Source organism: Cherax quadricarinatus, chromosome 11 (genome assembly GCF_038502225.1).
Source record: "Cherax quadricarinatus isolate ZL_2023a chromosome 11, ASM3850222v1, whole genome shotgun sequence".
NCBI classification, from domain to species: domain Eukaryota; kingdom Metazoa; phylum Arthropoda; class Malacostraca; order Decapoda; family Parastacidae; genus Cherax; species Cherax quadricarinatus.
In genome coordinates, this window is record NC_091302.1 from 46,422,003 (window position 1) to 46,445,574 (window position 23,572).

The following is a 23,572-nucleotide window of genomic DNA, read 5'->3' on the forward strand; positions in this document are numbered from 1 at the left end:
GACAGGAATACGCCAAACAGAAATGACCTCTTATACAGAGTCTGGGAATTGTTTATGTATCTGAAGCAAAAATTCATTGCCTACTTTTATCCGTTCAAGAACTTTGTTGTTGACGAGTCCTTGGTTCTGTTCAAGGGACTACTGTCATTCAAACAATATATACCAAGCAAACGTAATCACTTTGGTATAAAACTCTGTTATGTGTGACTGTGAGACTGGTCTTGTGTTGGATGTCATTATCTACACAGGGAAAAATACACTTGGCGATACCAGGCACATGTTGGGCATTTCTGGGGATGTTGTTCACAAGATGATGGGGCCATACCTTGGCAAAGGTCATACATTGTTCACAGACAACTGGTATACAAGCCCTATGCTCAGATTTCCTACGTGTGAACAATACTGATATACGTATGTGGAACAGTGAGAAGTAGAAAACACATGCCAAGGTTCACTGGAGGAAGTCTGGTAGAAGCGTTTCATGCCAATAACATCATGGCACTGACGTGGCATGACAAACGGGATGTGACATTGCTGTCAACCATCCACAGAAACAAGATGGTACAAACAAATAGACTGAGCAGGTTCAACACTGAACCTGTTGTAAAGCCAGCTGCTGTCATCGACTATATGAACAATATGTGACTAGTCGACAAGTGTGACATGATGATAGAGTTTGTTGACTGTGTGCGTAGGAGTCGTAAGTGGTATATAAAAGTTTTTTTCCACCTTGTAGCCATTGCAATGCTCAATGCCTTCAACATGTATGAAATAAAGACTGGGAAGCAACAACGATATGCAGAATACACCCTCAATGTCATGAAGCAGATAGCGAAAAGTATGGTACCACACCTATACCTGTCACTCCACAGCGACCTGTCACTCCACAAGAAGAGGGGGAAGTGCCTGACCAAATAATCCCTAACTGTCACTGCCTGGTGCCATTACCATCTATTCCAAAGAAGAAGTACTCTCAGAAAAAGTGTGTTGTGTGTGCTTACACTAAACAGTGACCCTGAGTGCGAAAAGACACACGATACATGTGTCAGCAATATTGGGTGGCATTCTGTATGAATCCATGCTTCTTGGAGTACCATACAGTGGTGGACTTCTAGAAACATAAATGGGATGTGTAAATACCTTGTATATATATGTAAACAATAGTATGTGATTGAACCAGGTGTAGAAATTCATTTATCAGTGTGAACATGTGTGTTTGTGACAGTATGATTACTAATTCAGTACCAGACATTTGTCTCAACAAGAATTGGCTATGAAATCAAAAAATCTACAACAAAATATTATTATCATAACATGATAACAACAAAAAATAGAAAAGAATTGGAAAAAAATGATAAATGTTTATTATTTCTGCAAGCGGCAGTGCTCCATGTTGCCGACACCTCATCATTTAGCACCAACTTCGCGGGCTTATATCTCGGTAAGTACTGACCCTAAATTTTTTTTTCATCCTATACCATTTATAAAAATGCGCTCTTCAATTTAAAAACAAAAAACTATTTTTTTATTTTTCAAAATATTCGGAGTGCTGCGCAGGCAAACGTATATCTACATTTGGACAGTTTAACCCGTAAACAGTCCAAACGTATATATATGTTCACTACCGTACTGCCCCAACTTTTTTGAGAAAAAAAACATTGTTGACTTTTAATAGGAAAAAAGAGCATATGGTACCCAGGCATCCCCAATTATTTTAATATGGTGCACAGTGAGTGCTCACACCCATTCTCACATGTCTAGGTGACTCAGGCTTATCGTGGCAATGTTAAATGTAGGACACACAAAACGTATATATACGTTTGGGGCACTAGCGGTAAAAACGTATACAGTGGACCCTCAACCAGCGATGGCATCGATTAACGATAAATCTGACTAGCGATTTTTTAACGCAAAAATTTTGCCTCAACTAGCGCTTAAAAACCCGACAAGCGCTATTCGGTCCGTACCATACGCGTCCACTTTGGCCTGAGCGCGCCTCACTTGTCCCTTGGTGCCAGTGTTTACAAGCCAGCCAGCCACCGCGGTCGCTTCCAAACATACAACAACTGGAACATTTCATATTATCACAGCCTTTGAAGTGATTGCACCTGCAAAATAAGTCACCATGGGCCCCAAGAAAGCTTCTAGTGCCAACCCTACAGCAAAAAGGGTGAGAATTACTATGGAGATGAAGAAAGAGATCATTGCTAAGTATGAAAGTGGAGTGTGCGTGTCTGAGCTGGTCAGGTTGTATAATAAACCCCAATCAACCATCGCTACTATTGTGGGTAAGAAAACGGCAATCAAGGAAGCTGTTCTTGCCAAAGGTGCAGCTGCTGCTGCACCACAGTCAGCTGTTGTTGTTGCTGCACCACCATCAGCTGTATTACTCGAAGATGTGGAGAGAGTGTTGTTGATGTGGCTTAACGTGAAACAATTACCGAGAAACGATTAACCCCGGAGGGTTAGCCACCCAGGATAACCCAAGAAAGTCAGTGCATCATCAAGGACTGTCTAACTAATCTTGTCCCCCAGGATGCGACCCACAACAGTTGACTAACACCCAGGTGAACAGGAAAAAATGCCTGGAACTAGTGCTCATATTGGTGAGGTTAGTGGGGAGGATGTGGAAGAGTTGGTGGAGGAGGACAATGAAGAACTAACCACTGATGAGCTGCTAGATCATCTTCAACAGCAAGAGGCCAGACCTGAGGAAACTGCTTCGGAGGAGGGGAGAGAGAAATTGAAGAAGTTGCCTACTTCAAAGATTAAGGAAATGTGTGCAATGTGGCTTAAAGTGCAAACCTTTTTTTGATGAAAATCACCCTCACACAGCTATTGCAAGCCGTGCTGGTGACTATTACACTGACAATGTTGTGAAACACTTTAGGATAAAGGAACGAGAGGTACAGGCCTCTGTGGACAGATATGTTGTGCGACAGAAGTCCAGTGACTCTGAAGCTGGTCCTAGTGGCATTAAAAGAACAAGGGAAGTAACCCCAGAAAAAGACTTTCTACCTCAAGTGCTAATGGAAGGGGATTCCCCTTCTAAACACTAACAAGATCAACGGTCTCCCCTCCTCCCATCCCATCAATCATCACCAGATCTTCAATAAAGGTAAGTGTCATGTAACTGTGCATGTCTTCTTCAGTTTGTGTGTATTAAAATTAATATTTCATGTGGTAAAAAATTTTTTTTTCAATACTTTGGGGTGTCTTGCACGGATTAATTTGATTTCCATTATTTCTTATGGGGAAAATTAACTTGACTAACGATTATTTTGATTAACGATGAGCTCTCAGGAACGGATTAATATCACTGGTTGAGGGTCCACTGTATATACGTTTGGACCGTTTATGGGTTAAGGGTTAAAGCCATTGCTGTGAGTCCTGTCTCGGCTAGATATTTTTAGCATGCTATTTACATCCCCTTTATTAATTCCTGTTTTCCATTTATGCACCTCAATCATTTTTTTTTTTTCAACAAGTCGGCCATCTCCCACTGAGGCAGGGTGACCCAAAAAGAAAATACTTTCATCATCATTCAACACTTTCACCTCACTCACACATAATCACTGTTTTTGCAGAGGTGCTCAGAACACAACAGTTTGGAAGCATATACATATAAAGATACACAACATATCCCTCCAAACTGCTAATATCAATCATATCCCCCCTAATTCTATGCCTTTCTAGAGTTCAGATTCAGGGCCCTCAGTCTGTCCTTATAGGGAAGATTTCTAAATACATGGGATCAACTTTCTCATCCTCCTTTGTATGTTTTCCAGTGCATTTACTGTATCCATTCTGTAATACGGTGACTAGAACTGTGCAACATAATCTAAATGAAGCCTAACCAAAGATATATATTCAGCCAGACTATACAGGATGCTGCTGCCTCGGTTTATTAATTAATATTTTTTGTATTTCAGTGTGATGTATGTTCAAGACACACTAGAGGGAGAAGCTAAGGTATTTCTTGACCCAAACAAGCTGTCAGAAGATGGCACTATAGCTATATCAGGTTCTGCCTTTAGTGAAGATGGTGAAATTTATGCCTATGGTCTAAGCAGCAGTGGCTCTGACTGGATAACTGTACAATTTAAGAAGGTAGGGATATTATTATGGTTTATTTTATGGTTGATTTTTTTTTTTTACATAATTTTCTGCTGTTATTCCAGTCAACTTGTAGAAACTTTATATGATATCTAGGGCTCATATCGCTTTTGAATTAGGCAAGCTAGAAAGTATTGTTTACTCTGAAACTAAAGGAAAAACCTACATACTTTGAACTCTTGCCGTATTTATATAAACTTTATTGATGAATAATTGTACAGATGGGTTTTGAGGAGAATGCTACTTGTTTTAAAGAGTATCTCTGATTGGAATTCAGAATTTTCAGAAACTGAGAATGCCTGTCTTGTTTTGCAGGTATCATCAGGAGAGGACTTCCCAGAGGTTCTTGAGAAGGTCAAGTTCTCCAGTCTGACTTGGACCCATGACCACAAGGGGATATTTTATGGGGTTTGTTTTTTAACACTACAGTCTTCTCCCACTGAGGCATCTTTTTTGAAGTACCTCCACTACCTACACACACTTTTCTTTCCTTCCATTCTGACCTCTTGTCTGTCTTTGTTTGTATTTCTAATTATTCTCATCACCTTTCTTTTGTCAGTATTTATTTTTAATTGGCAGTAATGTTGTCTATGGTACTTTTGTAATGCCTGAAGGTATCTTCATGAGGATTGATTGTGTGTGCATGCATGTTGTGTATGACCAGTGGTCAAGCAGAGTCCCTTAAAGCTGGATTAATGTCTTCCTTTATGTGATGGGTACTGTTCCAGTACTCTAGCCTATTTTTCTTGGTAAGCTGATTGACAAATCCTTTCATTTCATGTAGCTCTTATCTCATCTAAATTAGACTATGGTGACCAACTATATTCTTCAGCCTCCCCCACTACTCTTTCTACAGTTGATCCCATTTATGATCATGGTCTTCCCCATGATTATAATAATATGATTTTGGATTACATTTGTATATCAGAGCTTTTTGATCTTCCCTGGTCAAGAGCCTGTATGCAGAGGCAATATCTTGTTTTTGCAAGATCAGTGCAATGCCCATTGCCTTTGTTATTAAGCCTGTCTCTATGATCTTTGTGATCCTTTCATGCACAGTTGATGTTAGGGCTAATTTGGGTTCCCTTCATTTACCCCCTCTTTATGTTCACCCTGCATCTTTTCGTCTCCCTCCTTGAGAGGTTCTGACAATACATGTTTGCTTCTCCCCACTTCTATGTGCATTAGCTCAGTTGCCTTCTACAACTTAATGCTCACTCGTGAATACTTCTAATTTCAGTGTAGACTGATGGCTCTAAATCAGTGGTTTTGGGTATGCAACTTGTTTTCTTGAAAGAATAATCCAAAGCCATTTGCTAGAATTGGCCAGTGGTTTTACAGCAGGGTTAAATGCAACTCTCACTGCTTTCATACAGATTGCAACCTCATCATTCATAGTTATTTTGGACTCTCAGAGTGTATTACAAGGTATCTAGAAAGTCGATTGCCCTCATCACATCTTTTGCATACAGCTTTGTTGCATTTCTAGTACAGTAAATAAAAGTAATTTTTTGCTGGGCTTTTCGACACACTGATGTTTGGGGCAATGAACAAGCGACTCGACAGCTCAGATAGTTTTTCCTTAAATTTGGTCCTATATTCTTTCCATAATACTAGATCATTCATTTTTTTTTTTTTTAATACATGGCCTGTCTCCCGACAAGGCAGGGTGACCCGAAAAAGGAGAAACTTTAACCATCACCCACTCCATCACCATCTTGCTAGAGGTGGCACCAGTACTACAGTTCAGGACTGCAGATATCCTCACCAATCCTTCAGAATGCAGGCACTGTACTTCCCACATCCAGGGCTCAAGTCTGTTTGACTTTTTCCTGAATCCCTTCATAAATGTTACCCACTCCAGCAGCATGTCATGTCATGAAAACCATTTGCCTCCACTCACTCCTATCTAGCGCACTCACACATGCTTACTGGATGCCTAAGCTCCTCGCACATGAGACCATCTTTACCCTCCTCCCTCCAGCCTTTCCTAAGGCGACCCCTAGTCCACTTTCCCTCCACTACATCCTATTCAATAGTTATTTATCTTATATTTTTAGCAACACATTGGCTGTTTTCCACTAAGGCAGGGTGACACAAAAAAAGAAGAAACACCCTCATCATCACCAACTTTATCACTGTCTTGCCAGAGGTGCACCTACACTACAGTTCAAAATAGTTATATTGCATATACAGCCTCCCCTCACTGAACGACAGAGTTCCATTCCTAGGACCACATCGGTAAACGATTTAGTCGCTAATTGAGGAGCATACTGTAATGGTAGTGGGTTTGTGTCAGCCATCTTTGATATTGTTTTAATGTCACCTTTGCACCATTTATAACATTTCTGGTATATTTTTAAATGTTTATACAGCAGTGTACTATGTATTATAATAAACAGAATAGAGGAAATGAGCTCTGATATACATTATTTAGATATCCATACTGGTCAGAGAGCCCGTCGTCAGTCCGAGTCATCAGTAAATGAGTACATCTCTAAGTGAGGAGAGGCTGCATTTCCAACATGACCATCAGCCTCACATGCCCAAATCTTTTGAGTTAGTAATGGGACTCATAACTGCCCCACTTCACCCCATTAGTTATAATAGAAATATTGTTTTGTGTTGAGATTATCTAAACTGTATACAGTAAACCATCTCATAAAGTGGGCTACTTTCCTGGAACCTGAAAATTGGTAAGTTATGTAAAATTGCTTTATGTGAAGTGAAGAACATTAATGTAAGCCAGGTTATGTTCCAGAATAGTACTTCTAAACTTTCCAAGCAGTTTTTTAATATTAGACTAGGTAAAAATTACTACATTATAACTCTTTACATCCTATTAGTTGTTACTTGATGCATTTGAAGTATGTAGAGAGGGTTAATGTGGGCTGACTGGGCTGAATTAAATGTAGTCACTATACTCGATTACATTCAGTTCCTTTTCAAGTTATACCCAACAACTGGGAACAATCCACACCTATACCAAACAAGCAACATACCAGTATATTAAAGGTGAATGCATTTGAAAAAGTAATATCAAAGAAAGATAAAGTAATACAGCCTCTCCTCACCTAACGATGGAGTTCCGTTCCTAAGACCACATCGGTAAATGAATTCGTCTCAAAGCAAGGAGCATACTATAATGGTAGTGGGTTTGTGTCAACTATCTTTGATATTGTTTTAATGTCATGTTTGTACCATTTATAACATTTCTGGTATATTTTTAAATGTTAATACAGTAGTGTACAGTGGACCCCCAGTATACGATGGCATCGGTATACTTTAAATCCAGTATACGATACATTTTAACGCAAAAATTTTGCCTCGCCACTCGTTAAAAAACCCACCACACGCGATTCGTCCGGGACGCGTCCACATGTGGCCTGAACTGCCCCGTGCGTGCCAGTGTTTACAAGCCAGCCAGTATGCTCGCATCTAAGCATACATTCGGTACATTTCATATTATCACAGTGTTTTTGGTGCTTGTTTTTGCAAAATAAGTCACCATGGGCCCCAAGAAAGCTTCTAGTGCCAACCCTTCGCGAAAAAGGGTGCTAATGACTATTGAAATGAAGAAAGAGATAATTGCAAAGTACGAAAGTGGAGTGCGTGTGTCGGAGCTGGCCAGGTTGTATACAAAACCCCAATCAACCATTGTTACTATAGTGACCAGGAAAACGGCAATCAAGGAAGCTGTTCTTGCAAAAGGTGCATGTCTGTTTTCGAAACAGAGATCGCAAGTGTTAGAAGATGTTGAGAGACTGTTATTGGTGTGGATAAATGAAAAACAGATAGCAGGAGATAGCATCTCTCAAGTGATCATATGTGAAAAGGCTAGGAAGTTGCATGAGGAGTTAATTGAAAAAATGCCTGCAACTAGTGGTAATGTGAGTGAATTTAAAGCCAGCAAAGGTTGGTTTGAAAGATTTAAGAATCATAGTGGCATACATAGTGTGATTAGGCATCGTGAGGCTGCCAGTTTGGTCCTAGTGGCATTAAAAGAGGAAGGGAAGTAACCCCGGAAAAGGACTTGCTACCTCAAGTCCTAATGGAAGGGAATTCCCCTTATAAACATTAACAACTTTGACACTCTCCCCTCCTCCCATCCCATCAATCATCACCAGATCTTCATTAAAGGTAAGTGTCATGTATTCTATTGTTAGTAGAGTACTACAAACTATGCATGTCTTCTTCAGTTTGTGTGCATTAAACTTAATATTTCATGTGATAAAGTTTTTTTTTTCATAGTACTTTTGGGTGTCTTGCATGGATTAATTTGATTTCCATTATTTCTTATGGGGAAAATTAATTCGCCTTCCAATAATTTTGGCATACGATGAGCTCGTCGCTAAGTAAGGAGAGGCTGTACTTAACCCTTTCAGGGTCCAGAGGCCAAATTTCAAAGTGTGCACCAGAGTCCAAGAATTTAAAAAAAAAAAATTGTTATTTTTTCTTATGAAACGGTAGAGAATCTTTTTCTGAAGGTAATAAAACAAAAAGTACGAAATTTGATGGAAAATTTACAAAATTATGCTCTCGTGAATTTTGATGTGTCAGCGATGTTTACACATCAGCGATTTTGCCGACTTACTCCCATTTTAGGCCAATTACATTATTCCATTGACCAAATTCTTAACTATTTCACTAGTATTACTTCTATTCTATCGATTGAGCACAAGAAATCGCCATGGCAACTGTTTCAACTACAAAATAAAGTGATCAGAAAATTGTGATTTAGCCAATTTAGCGAAAAGTTCAAATTATTCCAATTTCAAAATAGGGTCCAGAATAAACAATACAGGCATTCCTGGCACTAAACTAACATTTCCTCTGTTCATTAGTTATGTTTTGAGGCTTTACAAATGAATTCCATTTTGATTTTTTATTCATGTAATGAATTTTTATTCAAACCAAAAAATAGAAGATTTACTGTTATGCGATATTGTAATAATTGTATAAATATCATCACATTTGTGTACGTATATTAGACCCACCAGCTGGTGTGTATTAGATGTGTGAGGTCATTTGTTTACTCTTGAACATCGGCAAAAATTTAACATTTCCTCTACTTTGAGCTCAGTTTCAAGCCATTTCCAGTACTAAAGCCAATCAAAATCATATCTAGTTCTGTAATATATCTTTCATTGTATTAAATGAGACCAAGAAATCGCATATACAACTATAAAAAACATAAGAAAAATGCAAAGTTGCTGTTTTAACCGAAAATTATGGTCTCGTTTTTTTTTTCTCATTATGCACTGTGTGCTGCAGGATTTGTTATATGTGGTGCACACATACCACATAGATGTATTCTCTCATATCTAGGCCCAAATTTACTGCTCACAGCTTATCAGAGTGAGCTGAGCTCATGGCATAGATCTACAGCATGGACCCTGAAAGGGTTAAATAATGAATTTAAGCAGTCAGCTTGTGTCATACCTGTGCCTCATTGATGATACATACCGTACCTCCACCACACAACTTTTTTCATTTAAAACATTTTTACACTTATTAGTCTTTAGCATGCTCAACAGTTGTAGAAATACAAATTCAAATTCAAAGTTTATTCTCTATAAGGATTACAATGCTGAGTTTACAGAATTTGGTTATTGTGTGGTTTACATGTAGTAAAATAATAGAACACTAGAACACCTAGCATGGCTAGGCATTTCGGGCAGACTTAGATTAATTCTTAACTTTAAAATATTACAAATTATGAGGTAAGTTGGTATTATGGCTAAGTGGCTAAATACTAGTTTGTGAGTTTAGCAGTGTGAATGCTTTTGTTTTGGCACAGTACATAGTTTCAGTATTGGAGTATCACAGGCCAACTTATGACTAGTTAGGATTCATTATTTTAAGTTACAGTGTAATGTGCTGAACTTTTGTGGAGGCTTAATATTGATTTGCACTGACTATTAATGCTTAATGATTATTTTACACAGGGGTTTTATATAAATTAAGCATTTTAAAATAGTACGTGTATTTTGGAAAAAATTAGAGAAAAATGTTGTCTAGTGGACATGGCTTGTTCTTGCTTGGCACGAACGGGGAAGCTGTGCCACCAAGATATCTTAATAGACTGAAAAAATGTATGAAGTGTTATACCCAAAATTTCATGTGCTATTTACTTTTGAGGGAATTTACTTTGTGTAATATCAAGATTTTTGAGTGTTATCAGAATTTTTGATTGCTTGTCTTGACTCGTATTGCAAGAAAATCACAATATTTAAAGCCACTTTCTAAGTTATTGTATTGTATATTCACAGTATATTTTTGTTTTCAGAGATACATTGACCATGAAGGTGTTGCAGATGGGACAGAGACTGTGAGTAGTGAAAATCAAAAGTTGTTTTATCATCGTGTTGGTACACCACAGAGTGAAGATGTACTGGTTGTAGAGTTCCCCGAACACCCAAAATGGCGCATGTAAGTTTTGACTTGTTTGTTCAGATATGTACTTTTGAATTAAATCATGATTTTATCCACATATTATATTTTATCACATGGGGCCATGCAGACATTTTGATCTGTAGATGATAATGATGATTAATTAGAAACTAAAATATATGCGTGAAACTAAAATATTTGCATGTCCCACTTTATCAAGACAAGCAAATATAGATGCAGTGGATAAGGTGGCATGACATTTTTTTTTTATTAAATACCTTTGAGCATCTGGATTTTGTCATAGATATTTCTCATAATCCATCTGGATGCACTTTGTTGTTTTGAGTCCTTTGGAGCTGGCTTGTCATGACCATAGGCACAACACCCTGTTTTCCTGGTTATGTGGCCAGCAGATTATTGGTATACTATATTAGAACTATTGTACTCCCCTTCATTCTGTATGCAAATGATTCTTTCTTAGCCCATGTTTACCAAGCAAATATTAACTGTCCACATATGCATAAAGTGATAGTACAAATTGTCAGTGCATTTTATAAAAAAATTCTGCTTTAAAAAAATTTATTTGTAAAACTACTTTTCTTGACCAATCTGTATCAAATAAATATGAATTAGCCACACATGCATAAAATGAATGTATAGGGACACATTGCATAACATTGAGTTATGTTCCAGAAATTTGTGCTTTATGTAATTTCTTGCTATGAAATACATATATTTTGTGGGGAAAAAAATTAGGGTTTGGTTCTTGACACCACCAAAAATCCAAACAATTTTTTTATTTAAATGTTTATTTCATCACAAATAGTGAAGAATTTGACAAAATACATTGTGTATATTGTTGCTTATTGATCTAGAAATGTGTTATATACCTAAATCCTAAATAAAGTCTTACTAAGTAAACTTACTTGATAAGGCCGTGAGAAGCACGTGTTCGATGCTTGTGTTTGACCCAGTTTATTCTCTGTTCCTTCCAAAGGAAATACGCATGGAGTTTGTCCAGAGAAAATGGAGATGGCTAATACTCTATTGTAAATTTAATTGCCAATCTTGTTAGTATAAAATATGCTTAAAATATTAACAAGAAAGAGTTTTACCCTATCTTAAATTCTTTCTCATGCTTGTTAATGTAGAAGCCTTCAGAGATGGTTATGTAGCTGACATCATAGTAGATGACGTTGAGTCATGTGTTTTGTCAACCAACTTGACTCAAACCTTTTATCATGTGACGCCATCACACAGTTCTCTGTGCGGTTCTCTCGTCTATAATAGTGACAAAGAAGAATTTTGTCATACCTTAAAATTTCTTGCTTGAAGATGTTTGTTAGCAGGGAGTGGTACAGGTCCGCCATCACAAATCCAGCAGTCAGACATCTGGTTCCGTCAGTTATTCTGCAATAATTTCGGCTAGCATAATTTCAAATTTCCAGGGTTGCCATACCAACCTGCTGGTACTGTTTGGTGGTGCTACTTGCTGCATAAGTCATTCCAATTTCTTTTTCTCCATTTATTGTTATAACCTGCTTGCTTTTAGCCCTAGCCATGGTTCCAACAAATAAAAGTAATGTTTCTCGTTGTGTAAAGCACATACACAGTACATTTCCTTAAAAGATAAGGTGGCTTTGAAGCCACTGTCGGTTGCCATAAGCTCATCTCATGATGTAGGGAATATGCTTTTATTATTATGCTAATATCAACACTATGGCTTATTTGCCTATCACAATTGATCTAATATGACATAGTAAACAATATAAATAACATAAAAACATGTTAAATATTCCAGAATTAATAATATTTGGCATAATACTGAGCAGTTCGACAGAGGTATGAAGAGGATATGGGATGCAACTACCATTCTCCTAACCCTGTCTTCGGGGCTTATATTAGAGAAAATGGAGTATAGCGCATGGCTTACTGTGATATGCACTTATACTGCACCATAAAACTGAAACAAGAAAGCTATTTTCTCTACATTGATTATCATACATAGCAGCATATGTGTAGAGAACCTAGGATAACCCAAAAAAGTCCAAGTGGCTGATTTCTAGTACCTGGCTTGGGCTCTGGTGGCTAAAGCTCTCGCTTCACATGGTAAGGGTCTGGGTTTGATTCCCAGCCAGAGTAGAAACATTGGGTGTGTTTCTTTCCACCTGTTGCCTATGTTCACCCATCAGTAAAATGGGTACCTGGGTGTTAGTCGACTGGTGTGGGTTGCATCCTGGGACACTGACCTAATTTGCCCGAAATGCTGAGCATAATAAGGGGCTTTCTATATAGTAGTATGTCATTGATGTCAGCTAGGCCTGTATACCATGTACAGGTCTCCCTCAACATTCATGTTTTCAACTTTCACGGGCTTCACACATTCGCGAATTCCCAACCGCCAAATTCCCAGCCACCAAATTCCCAGCCGCCAAATTCCCAGCCGCCAAATCATATTTAAGTTTCCCGCCACCTGCGAGTCCCTACTACCCTCCCTCCGACCCCCGCAACTGGCAGCCAGCCCTCCCACCACTCAGTGTCGTGAGTATTTTGTTTGTTCATTATGTGCTATTAAACTACAGTATAAATAATGGAAACCCATTCATGACTGCATATTGGAATGGCTATTAGGAAAGGTATTAGACGGTGACATCATGCATTTACTCTTGAACACTGCAAAGAATTAAACATTTCTGCTACAGCTAATAATAACAATAGTAATAATAATAATAATAATAATAAATATGATATAATTGAAGAAGGAAATTGTACAAAAATACGAGGGAGTGGTTGACACATCGTCAGTGTGACTTTGTTTATGCTGGAGTGAACATTAGTCTCCCTGCTCTTCCAAACATTTCACAATAATTCATTGTGTTTGGTGCTTGTAGATTGAGTGTGACTGGAGTGGTAGAGGCAGTGATTGAGGCAATGGTATTTAATAACATACATGTTAATAATAATACATGTTATTAATAATATGTACTATTATTATTTATAACATATGTTATTAAATACATACATGTACATGTTAATAATAATACATGTTATTTTCTTTCTTTTTTGGGTCACCCTGCTTCGGTGGGAGACGACCGACTTGTTGAAAAAAAAAAAATTAATAATAACATGTACTATTATTATTTATAACATTTTTATTATTTTATTATCACACCGGCCGATTCCCACCAAGGCAGGGTGGCCCGAAAAAGAAAAACTTTCACCATCATTCACTCCATCACTGTCTTGCCAGAAGGGTGCTTTACACTACAGTTTTTAAACTGCAACATTAACACCCCTCCTTCAGAGTGCAGGCACTGTACTTCCCATCTCCAGGACTCAAGTCCGGCCTGCCGGTTTCCCTGAATCCCTTCATAAATGTTACTTTGCTCACACTCCAACAGCACGTCAAGTATTAAAAACCATTTGTCTCCATTCACTCCTATCAAACACGCTCACGCATGCCTGCTGGAAGTCCAAGCCCCTCGCACACAAAACCTCCTTTACCCCCTCCCTCCAACCCTTCCTAGGCCGACCCCTACCCCGCCTTCCTTCCACTACAGACTGATACACTCTTGAAGTCATTCTGTTTCGCTCCATTCTCTCTACATGTCCGAACCACCTCAACAACCCTTCCTCAGCCCTCTGGACAACAGTTTTGGTAATCCCGCACCTCCTCCTAACTTCCAAACTACGAATTCTCTGCATTATATTCACACCACACATTGCCCTCAGACATGACATCTCCACTGCCTCCAGCCTTCTCCTCGCTGCAACATTCATCACCCACGCTTCACACCCATATAAGAGCGTTGGTAAAACTATACTCTCATACATTCCCCTCTTTGCCTCCAAGGACAAAGTTCTTTGTCTCCACAGACTCCTAAGTGCACCACGCACTCTTTTTCCCTCATCAATTCTATGATTCACCTCATCTTTCATAGACCCATCCGCTGACACGTCCACTCCCAAATATCTGAATACGTTCACCTCCTCCATACTCTCTCCCTCCAATCTGATATTCAATCTTTCATCACCTAATCTTTTTGTTATCCTCATAACCTTACTCTTTCCTGTATTCACCTTTAATTTTCTTCTTTTGCACACCCTACCAAATTCATCCACCAATCTCTGCAACTTCTCTTCAGAATCTCCCAAGAGCACAGTGTCATCAGCAAAGAGCAGCTGTGACAACTCCCACTTTGTGTGTGATTCTTTATCTTTTAACTCCACGCCTCTTGCCAAGACCCTCGCATTTACTTCTCTTACAACCCCATCTATAAATATATTAAACAACCACGGTGACATCACACATCCTTGTCTAAGGCCTACTTTTACTGGGAAAAAATTTCCCTCTTTCCTACATACTCTAACTTGAGCCTCACTATCCTCGTAAAAACTCTTCACTGCTTTCAGTAACCTACCTCCTACACCATACACTTGCAACATCTGCCACATTGCCCCCCTATCCACCCTGTCATACGCCTTTTCCAAATCCATAAATGCCACAAAGACCTCTTTAGCCTTATCTAAATACTGTTCACTTATATGTTTCACTGTAAACACCTGGTCCACACACCCCCTACCTTTCCTAAAGCCTCCTTGTTCATCTGCTATCCTATTCTCCGTCTTACTCTTAATTCTTTCAATTATAACTCTACCATACACTTTACCAGGTACACTCAACAGACTTATCCCCCTATAATTTTTGCACTCTCTTTTATCCCCTTTGCCTTTATACAAAGGAACTATGCATGCTCTCTGCCAATCCCTAGGTACCTTACCCTCTTCCATACATTTATTAAATAATTGCACCAACCACTCCAAAACTATATCCCCACCTGCTTTTAACATTTCTATCTTTATCCCATCAATCCCGGCTGCCTTACCCCCTTTCATTTTACCTACTGCCTCACGAACTTCCCCCACACTCACAACTGGCTCTTCCTCACTCCTACAAGATGTTATTCCTCCTTGCCCTATACACGAAATCACAGCTTCCCTATCTTCATCAACATTTAACAATTCCTCAAAATATTCCTTCCATCTTCCCAATACCTCTAACTCTCCATTTAATAACTCTCCTCTCCTATTTTTAACTGACAAATCCATTTGTTCTCTAGGCTTTCTTAACTTGTTAATCTCACTCCAAAACTTTTTCTTATTTTCAACAAAATTTGTTGATAACATCTCACCCACTCTCTCATTTGCTCTCTTTTTACATTGCTTCACCACTCTCTTAACTTCTCTCTTTTTCTCCATATACTCTTCCCTCCTTGCATCACTTCTACTTTGTAAAAACTTCTCATACAGCTGAATTATTGTGAAATGTTTGGAAGAGCAGGGAGACTAATGTTCACTCCAGCATAAACAAAGTCACACTGACAATGTGTCAACCACTCCCTCGTATTTTTGTACAATTTCCTTCTTCAATTATATCGTATTTATTATTATTATTATTATTATTATTATTATTATTATTATTTTTTTTTTTTATTATCACACTGGCCGATTCCCACCAAGGCAGGGTGGCCCGAAAAAGAAAAACTTTCACCATCATTCACTCCATCACTGTCTTGCCAGAAGGGTGCTTTACACTACAGTTTTTAAACTGCAACATTAACACCCCTCCTTCAGAGTGCAGGCACTGTACTTCCCATCTTCCGGACTCAAGTCCGGCCTGCCGGTTTCCCTGAACCCCTTCATAAATGTTACCCTGCTTACACTCCAATAGCATGCCAAGTATTAAAAACCATTTGTCTCTATTCACTCCTATCAAACACGCTCACGCATGCCTGCTGGAAGTCCAAGCCCCTCGCACACAAAACCTCCTTTACCCCCTCCCTCCAACCTTTCCTAGGCCGACCTCTACCCCACCTTCCTTCCACTACAGACTGATACACTCTTGAAGTTATTCTGTTTCGCTCCATTCTCTCCACATGTCCGAACCACCTCAACAACCCTTCCTCAGCCCTCTGGACAACAGTTTTGGTAATCCCGCACCTCCTCCTAACTTCCAAACTACGAATTCTCTGCATTATATTCACACCACACATTGCTCTCAGACATGACATCTCCACTGCCTCCAGCCTTCTCCTCGCTGCAACATTCATCACCCATGCTTCACACCCATATAAGAGCGTTGGTAAAACTATACTCTCATACATTCCCCTCTTTGCCTCCAAGGACAAAGTTCTTTGTCTCCACAGACTCCTAAGTGCACCACTCACCCTTTTCCCCTCATCAATTCTATGATTCACCTCGTCTTTCATAGACCCATCCGCTGACACGTCCACTCCCAAATATCTGAATACATTCACCTCCTCCATACTCTCTCCCTCCAATCTGATATCCAATCTTTCATCACCTAATCTTTTTGTTATCCTCATAACCTTACTCTTTCCTGTATTCACTTTCAATTTTCTTCTTTTGCACACCCTACCAAATTCATCCACCAATCTCTGCAACTTCTCTTCAGAATCTCCCAAGAGCACAGTGTCATCAGCAAAGAGCAACTGTGACAACTCCCACTTTATGTGTGATTCTTTATCTTTTAACTCCACGCCTCTTGCCAAGACCCTCGCATTTACTTCTCTTACAACCCCATCTATAAATATATTAAACAACCACGGTGACATCACACATCCTTGTCTAAGGCCTACTTTTACTGGGAAATAATTTCCCTCTTTCCTACATACTCTAACTTGAGCCTCACTATCCTCGTAAAAACTCTTCACTGCTTTCAGTAACCTACCTCCTACACCATACACCTGCAACATCTGCCACATTGCCCCCCTATCCACCCTGTCATACGCCTTTTCCAAATCCATAAATGCCACAAAGACCTCTTTAGCCTTATCTAAATACTGTTCACTTATATGTTTCACTGCAAACACCTGGTCCACACTATTATTATTATTATTATTATTATTATTATTATTATTACTATTGTTATTATTAGCAATAGCAGAAATGTTCGATTCTTTGCTGTGTTCAAGAGTAAACACATGATGTCACCGTCTAATACCTTTCCTAATAGCCATTCCAATATGCAGTCATGAATGGGTTTACATTATTTATTCTGTAGTTTAATAGCAAATAATGAACAAACAAAACACTCACCACACTGAGTGGTGGGAGGGCTGGCTGCCAGTTGCGGGGGTCGGAGGGAGGGTAGTAGGGACTCGCAGTGGTGGAGGCATTGGTGGAGGCAGTGGTGGAGTCTGTGGTATTTAATAACATACATGTTATTAACATACATGTTATTAAATAACGTACGTTATTAAAGCATAACATGTATATATTTAGTACAATTTACGACATTTTCATGTATTTTATGATTATTCATGGTTCAACAAGTTAAGGAAGCAGTATTGTAATATATTTCCCTACAATACATTGGGGCACCAAACATTCACGGTTTTTCAACATTCGCGAGGCTCTTGATTCCCTAACCCTCGCGAATGTTGAGGGAGACCTGTACATGTACTTGTAGTAAAATAAAAATATGATTTTTAGTAAATATTTGATTCCCAGCCAGGGTAGAAACATTGGGCGTGTTTCTTTACACCTGTTGTCTATGTTCACCCATCAGTAAATGGGTACCCGGGTGTTAGTGGACTGGTGTGGGTCTTATCCTGGGACACTGGCCTAATTTGCCTGAAATGCTTAGCATAACAAGGGGGCTTTTTATATACATACAAGTACCATCCAACTTACGACCAAGCTTGGTTCTGACCAACTGGTCGTAAGTCAAAATGGACACAAGTCGAACCTTACAACTGAATATCAACATCACAGTTTTGTAATGATTTTATTTTATTGTTTTATTTGGGTATTTCACTTTTTACTTTACTTTTTATGCTGTTAATACTGTATTTTATACTGTAAGGTTTAGGATAAACACTGTACAACACAAACAGTTGTTTATTTCCCAGAAATTTGGCATACAAAACATGCTTGTAAGTCGAGGTCGTATGTCAAGCATGTCGTAAGTCGGATGGTAGGTGTACAGCTGTACCCCGAGTTTCGTACAGCTCTCAACGCGAACAATTTTTAAGTGTATTATTGTAAGTGCTTTGGTAAGTGTATTTTTGGGGGTCTGAAACGAACTAATCTAATTTGTATTACTCCTTATGGGAACAAATTCGTTTGGTAACGGCACTCAAACAGCCTTCTGGAACGAATTATCGCCGAAACCCAGGGTACCACTGTAGTAGTACGTATGTCATTGATGTCAGCTAGGCCTGTATACCATGTACGTACATGTACTTGTAGTAAATGAAGATATTATTATTATTAAAATTATTATTTTTTTCTCTCAGTTGTTTGTTGGGCTATCTTACTGAAACTTGGGCAATATATGATGGAAAGATGCTTCTTAACGTACACCAAAAATGAAAGAAATCGGACCATAATTAGAGTTCACTTCTTAGCCATTAGCCTCCCCTTAGCGGTATGTTTTCATTTGGTTTTTATAGTTGTATTCTCGTTTTTTTGATCACATTTGATAGAATGGAAGATATATTACAGAAATAGATATGATTTTGATTGCTTTCACGATGAAAAGTACCTTGAAATTGAGCTCAAAGTTGCGGAAATGTTTGATTCTTTGACGAGATTCAAGATTAAACAAGTGATGGCACCGTCTAATACGTGTCCACCTGCCAGTCCAAATTCCAATACGCAGTCACGAATGGGTTGACATTATTTATACAATTATTACAATAATACAGTAGTCTGCATAACAGTAAATCTTCTATTTTTTTGTGTGAATAAAAATTCCAAATGGTAAGCAAGAATAATATAAGAGGGGCCTGGAGCCGTGACTAATGAACAGAGAAAATGTTATTTTAGTGCCAGGAATGTCTACATTGTTTATTCTGGACCCTATTTTGAAATTGGCATCTGTTGAAATTTGTGTGAAATTGACCAAATTGCTAATTTCTGTCCACTTTACTGGGTAGTTGAAATGCAGTGGACCCTCAGTTAACGGCGTCATCGGATAATGTAAAAATCGGATAATGAAACGTTTTTGCATCAAAATATTAGCTCAGTTAATGACAAAGAACTCAGTTAAAGTCATTCATCCCGAACGTGTCCGCGCAGCCTGAGCAGCCTGGCCACTCCATGTACAGCCAGTGTGCCATTGTTTACAAGCCAGTGAGGACGATTCTAAACATACATGTGATACATTTTGTATTATTCCACTGTTTTTAGTGTTTGTAACTGCTAAATAGTAGTAGGTTGGTAGACAGCGACCACCCTGGGAGGTACTACTGTCCTGCCAAGTGAGTGTAATTGTTTTACATGATGGTAGGATTGCTGGTGTCTTTTGTCTGTCTCATAAACATGCAAGATTTCAGGTACCTCTTGCTACTTCTACTTACACTTAGGTCACTACACATACATGTACAAGCATATATGTACACACCCCTCTGGGTTTTCTTCTATTTTCTTTCTAGTTCTTGTTCTTGTTTATTTCCTCTTACCTCCATGGGGAAGTGGAACAGAATTCTTCCTCCGTAAGCCATGCGTGTTGTAAGAGGCGACTAAAATGCCGGGAGCAAGGGGCTAGTAACCTCTTCTCCTGTATATATAAATGTAAAAGGGGAAACTTTTGTTTTTCCTTTTGGGCCACCCCGCCTTGGTGGGATACGGCCGGTGTGTTGAAAGAAAGAACTACTAAATAAACCACCATGGGCCCAAAGAAAGCTTCTAGTGCCATCCCTGTGGTAAAGAGGATGAGAAATGCTATAGAATTCAAGAAAAAGTTTGTGGAAAGATATGAAAGTGGTAGAGGGTACTTCCAGGGTACTTCCCCACACACTAGCCAGGGTGTTTCTCCACAAACCAGCCAGGGTACTTCCCACAAACCAGCCAGGGTACTTCCCCATGTACTTCTGCATGTCTCATTGTTTTCTGTGTAGGGAAATGTATATTTCACGTAAAAAAATTATTTTGTTTAATACTTTTGGGTGTCTGGAACGGATTAATTGGATTTCCATTATTTCTTATGGGGAAAATTAATTCGGATAACAACAGAATCGGTTAAAGACAAGCTTTCTGGAACAGATTAATGTTGTTAACTGAGGGTCCACTGTAGGTGAATGGGCAGTTTCTTGTATTCAGTCAACAGAATAGAAGTAAGTTTATGCAGGTATACACAAGTAGAGTTACATAGATTATCATGGGCCCCAAGAAAGCTTCTAGTGCCAACCCTGTGGTAAAAAGGGTGATGTGGAGAAATTTTCTCCAGATACTTTTAGTAATCAACAATTAAGGTGGACAGGAGTACAGGCAATCTGCCGCAAAACTCTGTCACAGAGACCTACTGTAACTAGTGGTCAAACACCTGTTACACCTGTAACAACAACAAGTGTACCATTACCAAGTTTACCTACCTTGTCATTACTTATTTTCCAAGGTCATAATTATGAAGAATTCATTAGTGGTTTTCAATCCATAGTAAATTCACTAACTGACATATTTGAGATTGCTAAGTTCAGTTATCTTAAATGTCTTGTGAAGGGAGAACCCTATGAACTGATTAAGTCATTTCCGGTGGTTAAAGGCAATTATCAAATAGCCTTACGTGTCTTAGCAAACAATTACTTTGATGATGACAAGGCCAGAGTTAGACATGCGGTCTTAATATCAAGCTTGAAGCCACCCAAACATTTAGAATCACATTAGACAATAGTCTCAGATCTCTAGGTGCTAAATATGACCTAAGACAATGTGATTGGTTTATCAGTGGTATTGTACAGGATAAGTTATCACCACAAACTATTGAACAATTAAATATTATGTTCAATAAATGCTATTTCACTTGTGAAGAAATTAGCAGTGGTTTACAAATAATAGTTTCATGCATGCAAAGAGTACAGTGGAACCTCTATTTACGAGTTTAATCCGTTCTGTGACCATGTTCGCATCTGGATTTGCTCATTTGTAGAGTCAATTTTCCTCATTTAAATGAATTGAAATTGATTTAAAACATTCCAGTAGAATTCCAGGCATGACAGAATACTTCAATATTTCCCTAATATGAACTCGACGGCTTATTTATCTATCACAATTCATCTAAAATGACATAATAAACAATATAAATAACATAGAAACCTGATGTTTACTCTAGAATGAATAAAATATGTCATTTTGCGACAAGTGGAGGCGGCCATAACTGCTCCCTCGTTGTGATATTCACTGTCATCTAGTGATGGCCTTTCAAGGCCGTCTATTATTATAATTATTATTATAGTACATTATTATTATACATGTATTATTATACATTATTATTATTATTATTATTATTATTATTATTATTATTATTATTATTATTATTATTATTATTATTATTATATTATTATTATTATACTACATACCACATAAAGGATCACTTGGACAACGAAATATGGATCCCAGGTTACAACCTATACAGATGTGACAGAGTGAACAGGCAAAAGGGGGGGTTGGCCTGTACATTGCAGAGTCACTTGTTTGCACAGAACTGCTTAATGCCTCAAATGATGTAGTGGAAGTTTTAGCAGTAAAGGTCGAGAACCAAAACCTAGTCATTGTGGTAGTCTACAAGCCTCCAGATGCAACATCCCAGCAATTCCAGGAACAGCTGTTAAAAATTGACCACTGTCTGGAAAATCTTCCAGCTCCTGCACCCAACATCTTGCTCCTGGGGGATTTCAACTTAAGGCACCTAAAATGGAGGAATATAGCAAATAATATTGTTGCAGTAATAACACCAGGAGGCAGCTCTGATGAAAACTCACACTCACACGAGCTTTTAAATCTCTGCACAAAATTCAATTTAAATCAGCAAATAATAGAGCCTACTAGACTGGAGAATACACTAGACCTCATCTTCACTAACAATGATGATCTGATTAAGAAATGTCACCATATCAAAAACAATATACTCAAATCACAACATAATTGAGGTTCAGACATGTATGCGTGGAGCCCCAGACCGACATAATGAGACTAGTCACGAGGGAGCATTCACCAAATTCAACTTCAATAACAAAAACATAAAGTGGGACCAAGTAAACCAAGTCCTAACCGATATAAGCTGGGAAGATATACTAAGCAACACAGACCCCAACTTATGCCTAGAACAGATTAACTTGGTGGCACTGGATGTATGCACAAGGCTTATTCCTCTAAGAAAAAGGAGGAGTAGATGTAAAATAGAAAGAGACAGGCGCTCCCTTTACAGGCGACGGAAAAGAATAACAGAGCGGCTAAAAGAGGTCAATATATCTGAAATGCGTAGGGAGACACTGGTCAGAGAAATAGCAAGCATCGAACTTAAGCTAAAGGAATCTTATAGGAATCAGGAATCGCGGGAAGAACTAAAAGCCATAAATGAAATCGAAAGAAACCCAAAGTATTTCTTCTCCTATGCCAAATCAAAGTCGAGAACAACGTCCAGTATTGGGCCCCTACTTAAACAAGATGGGTCCTACACAGATGACAGCAAGGAAATGAGTGAGCTACTCAAGTCCCAATATGACTCAGTTTTTAGCAAGCCGCTAACCAGACTGAGAGTCGAAGATCAAAATGAATTTTTTTTGAGAGAGCCACAAAATTTGGTTAACACAAGCCTATCCGATGTTATCCTGACGCCAAATGACTTCGAACAGGCGATAAATGACATGCCCATGCACTCTGCCCCAGGGCCAGACTCATGGAACTCCGTGTTCATCAAGAACGAGCCATTTCCATCCTATGGAGAGGGAGCATGGACACGGGGGTCATCCCACAGTTACTAAAAACAACAGACATAGCCCCACTCCACAAAGGGGGCAGTAAAGCAACAGCAAAGAACTACAGACCGATAGCACTAACATCCCATATCATAAAAATCTTTGAAAGGGTCCTAAGAAGCAAGATCACCACCCATCTAGAAACCCATCAGTTACACAACCCAGGGCAACATGGGTTTAGAACAGGTCGCTCCTGTCTGTCTCAACTATTGTATCACTACGACAAGGTCCTAAATGCACTAGAAGACAAAAAGAATGCAGATGTAATGTATACAGACTTT

At 38.7% G+C, this 23,572-nt stretch overlaps 1 protein-coding gene across 2 annotated transcripts in view; it reads left to right on the top strand.

The window, feature by feature from the left end:
• The window catches only part of LOC128700111 (prolyl endopeptidase), a 112,132-nt gene that overhangs the window by 14,210 nt on the left and 74,350 nt on the right, over positions 1 to 23,572 (top strand). For both annotated transcript variants that reach the window (XM_070084088.1, XM_070084087.1), the window contains exons 4-6: positions 3,933 to 4,110; positions 4,432 to 4,524; positions 10,406 to 10,548. In XM_070084088.1, coding sequence (XP_069940189.1) covers positions 3,933 to 4,110; positions 4,432 to 4,524; positions 10,406 to 10,548 — 414 coding nt within the window. The remainder of the gene's footprint in view (positions 1 to 3,932; positions 4,111 to 4,431; positions 4,525 to 10,405; positions 10,549 to 23,572) is intronic.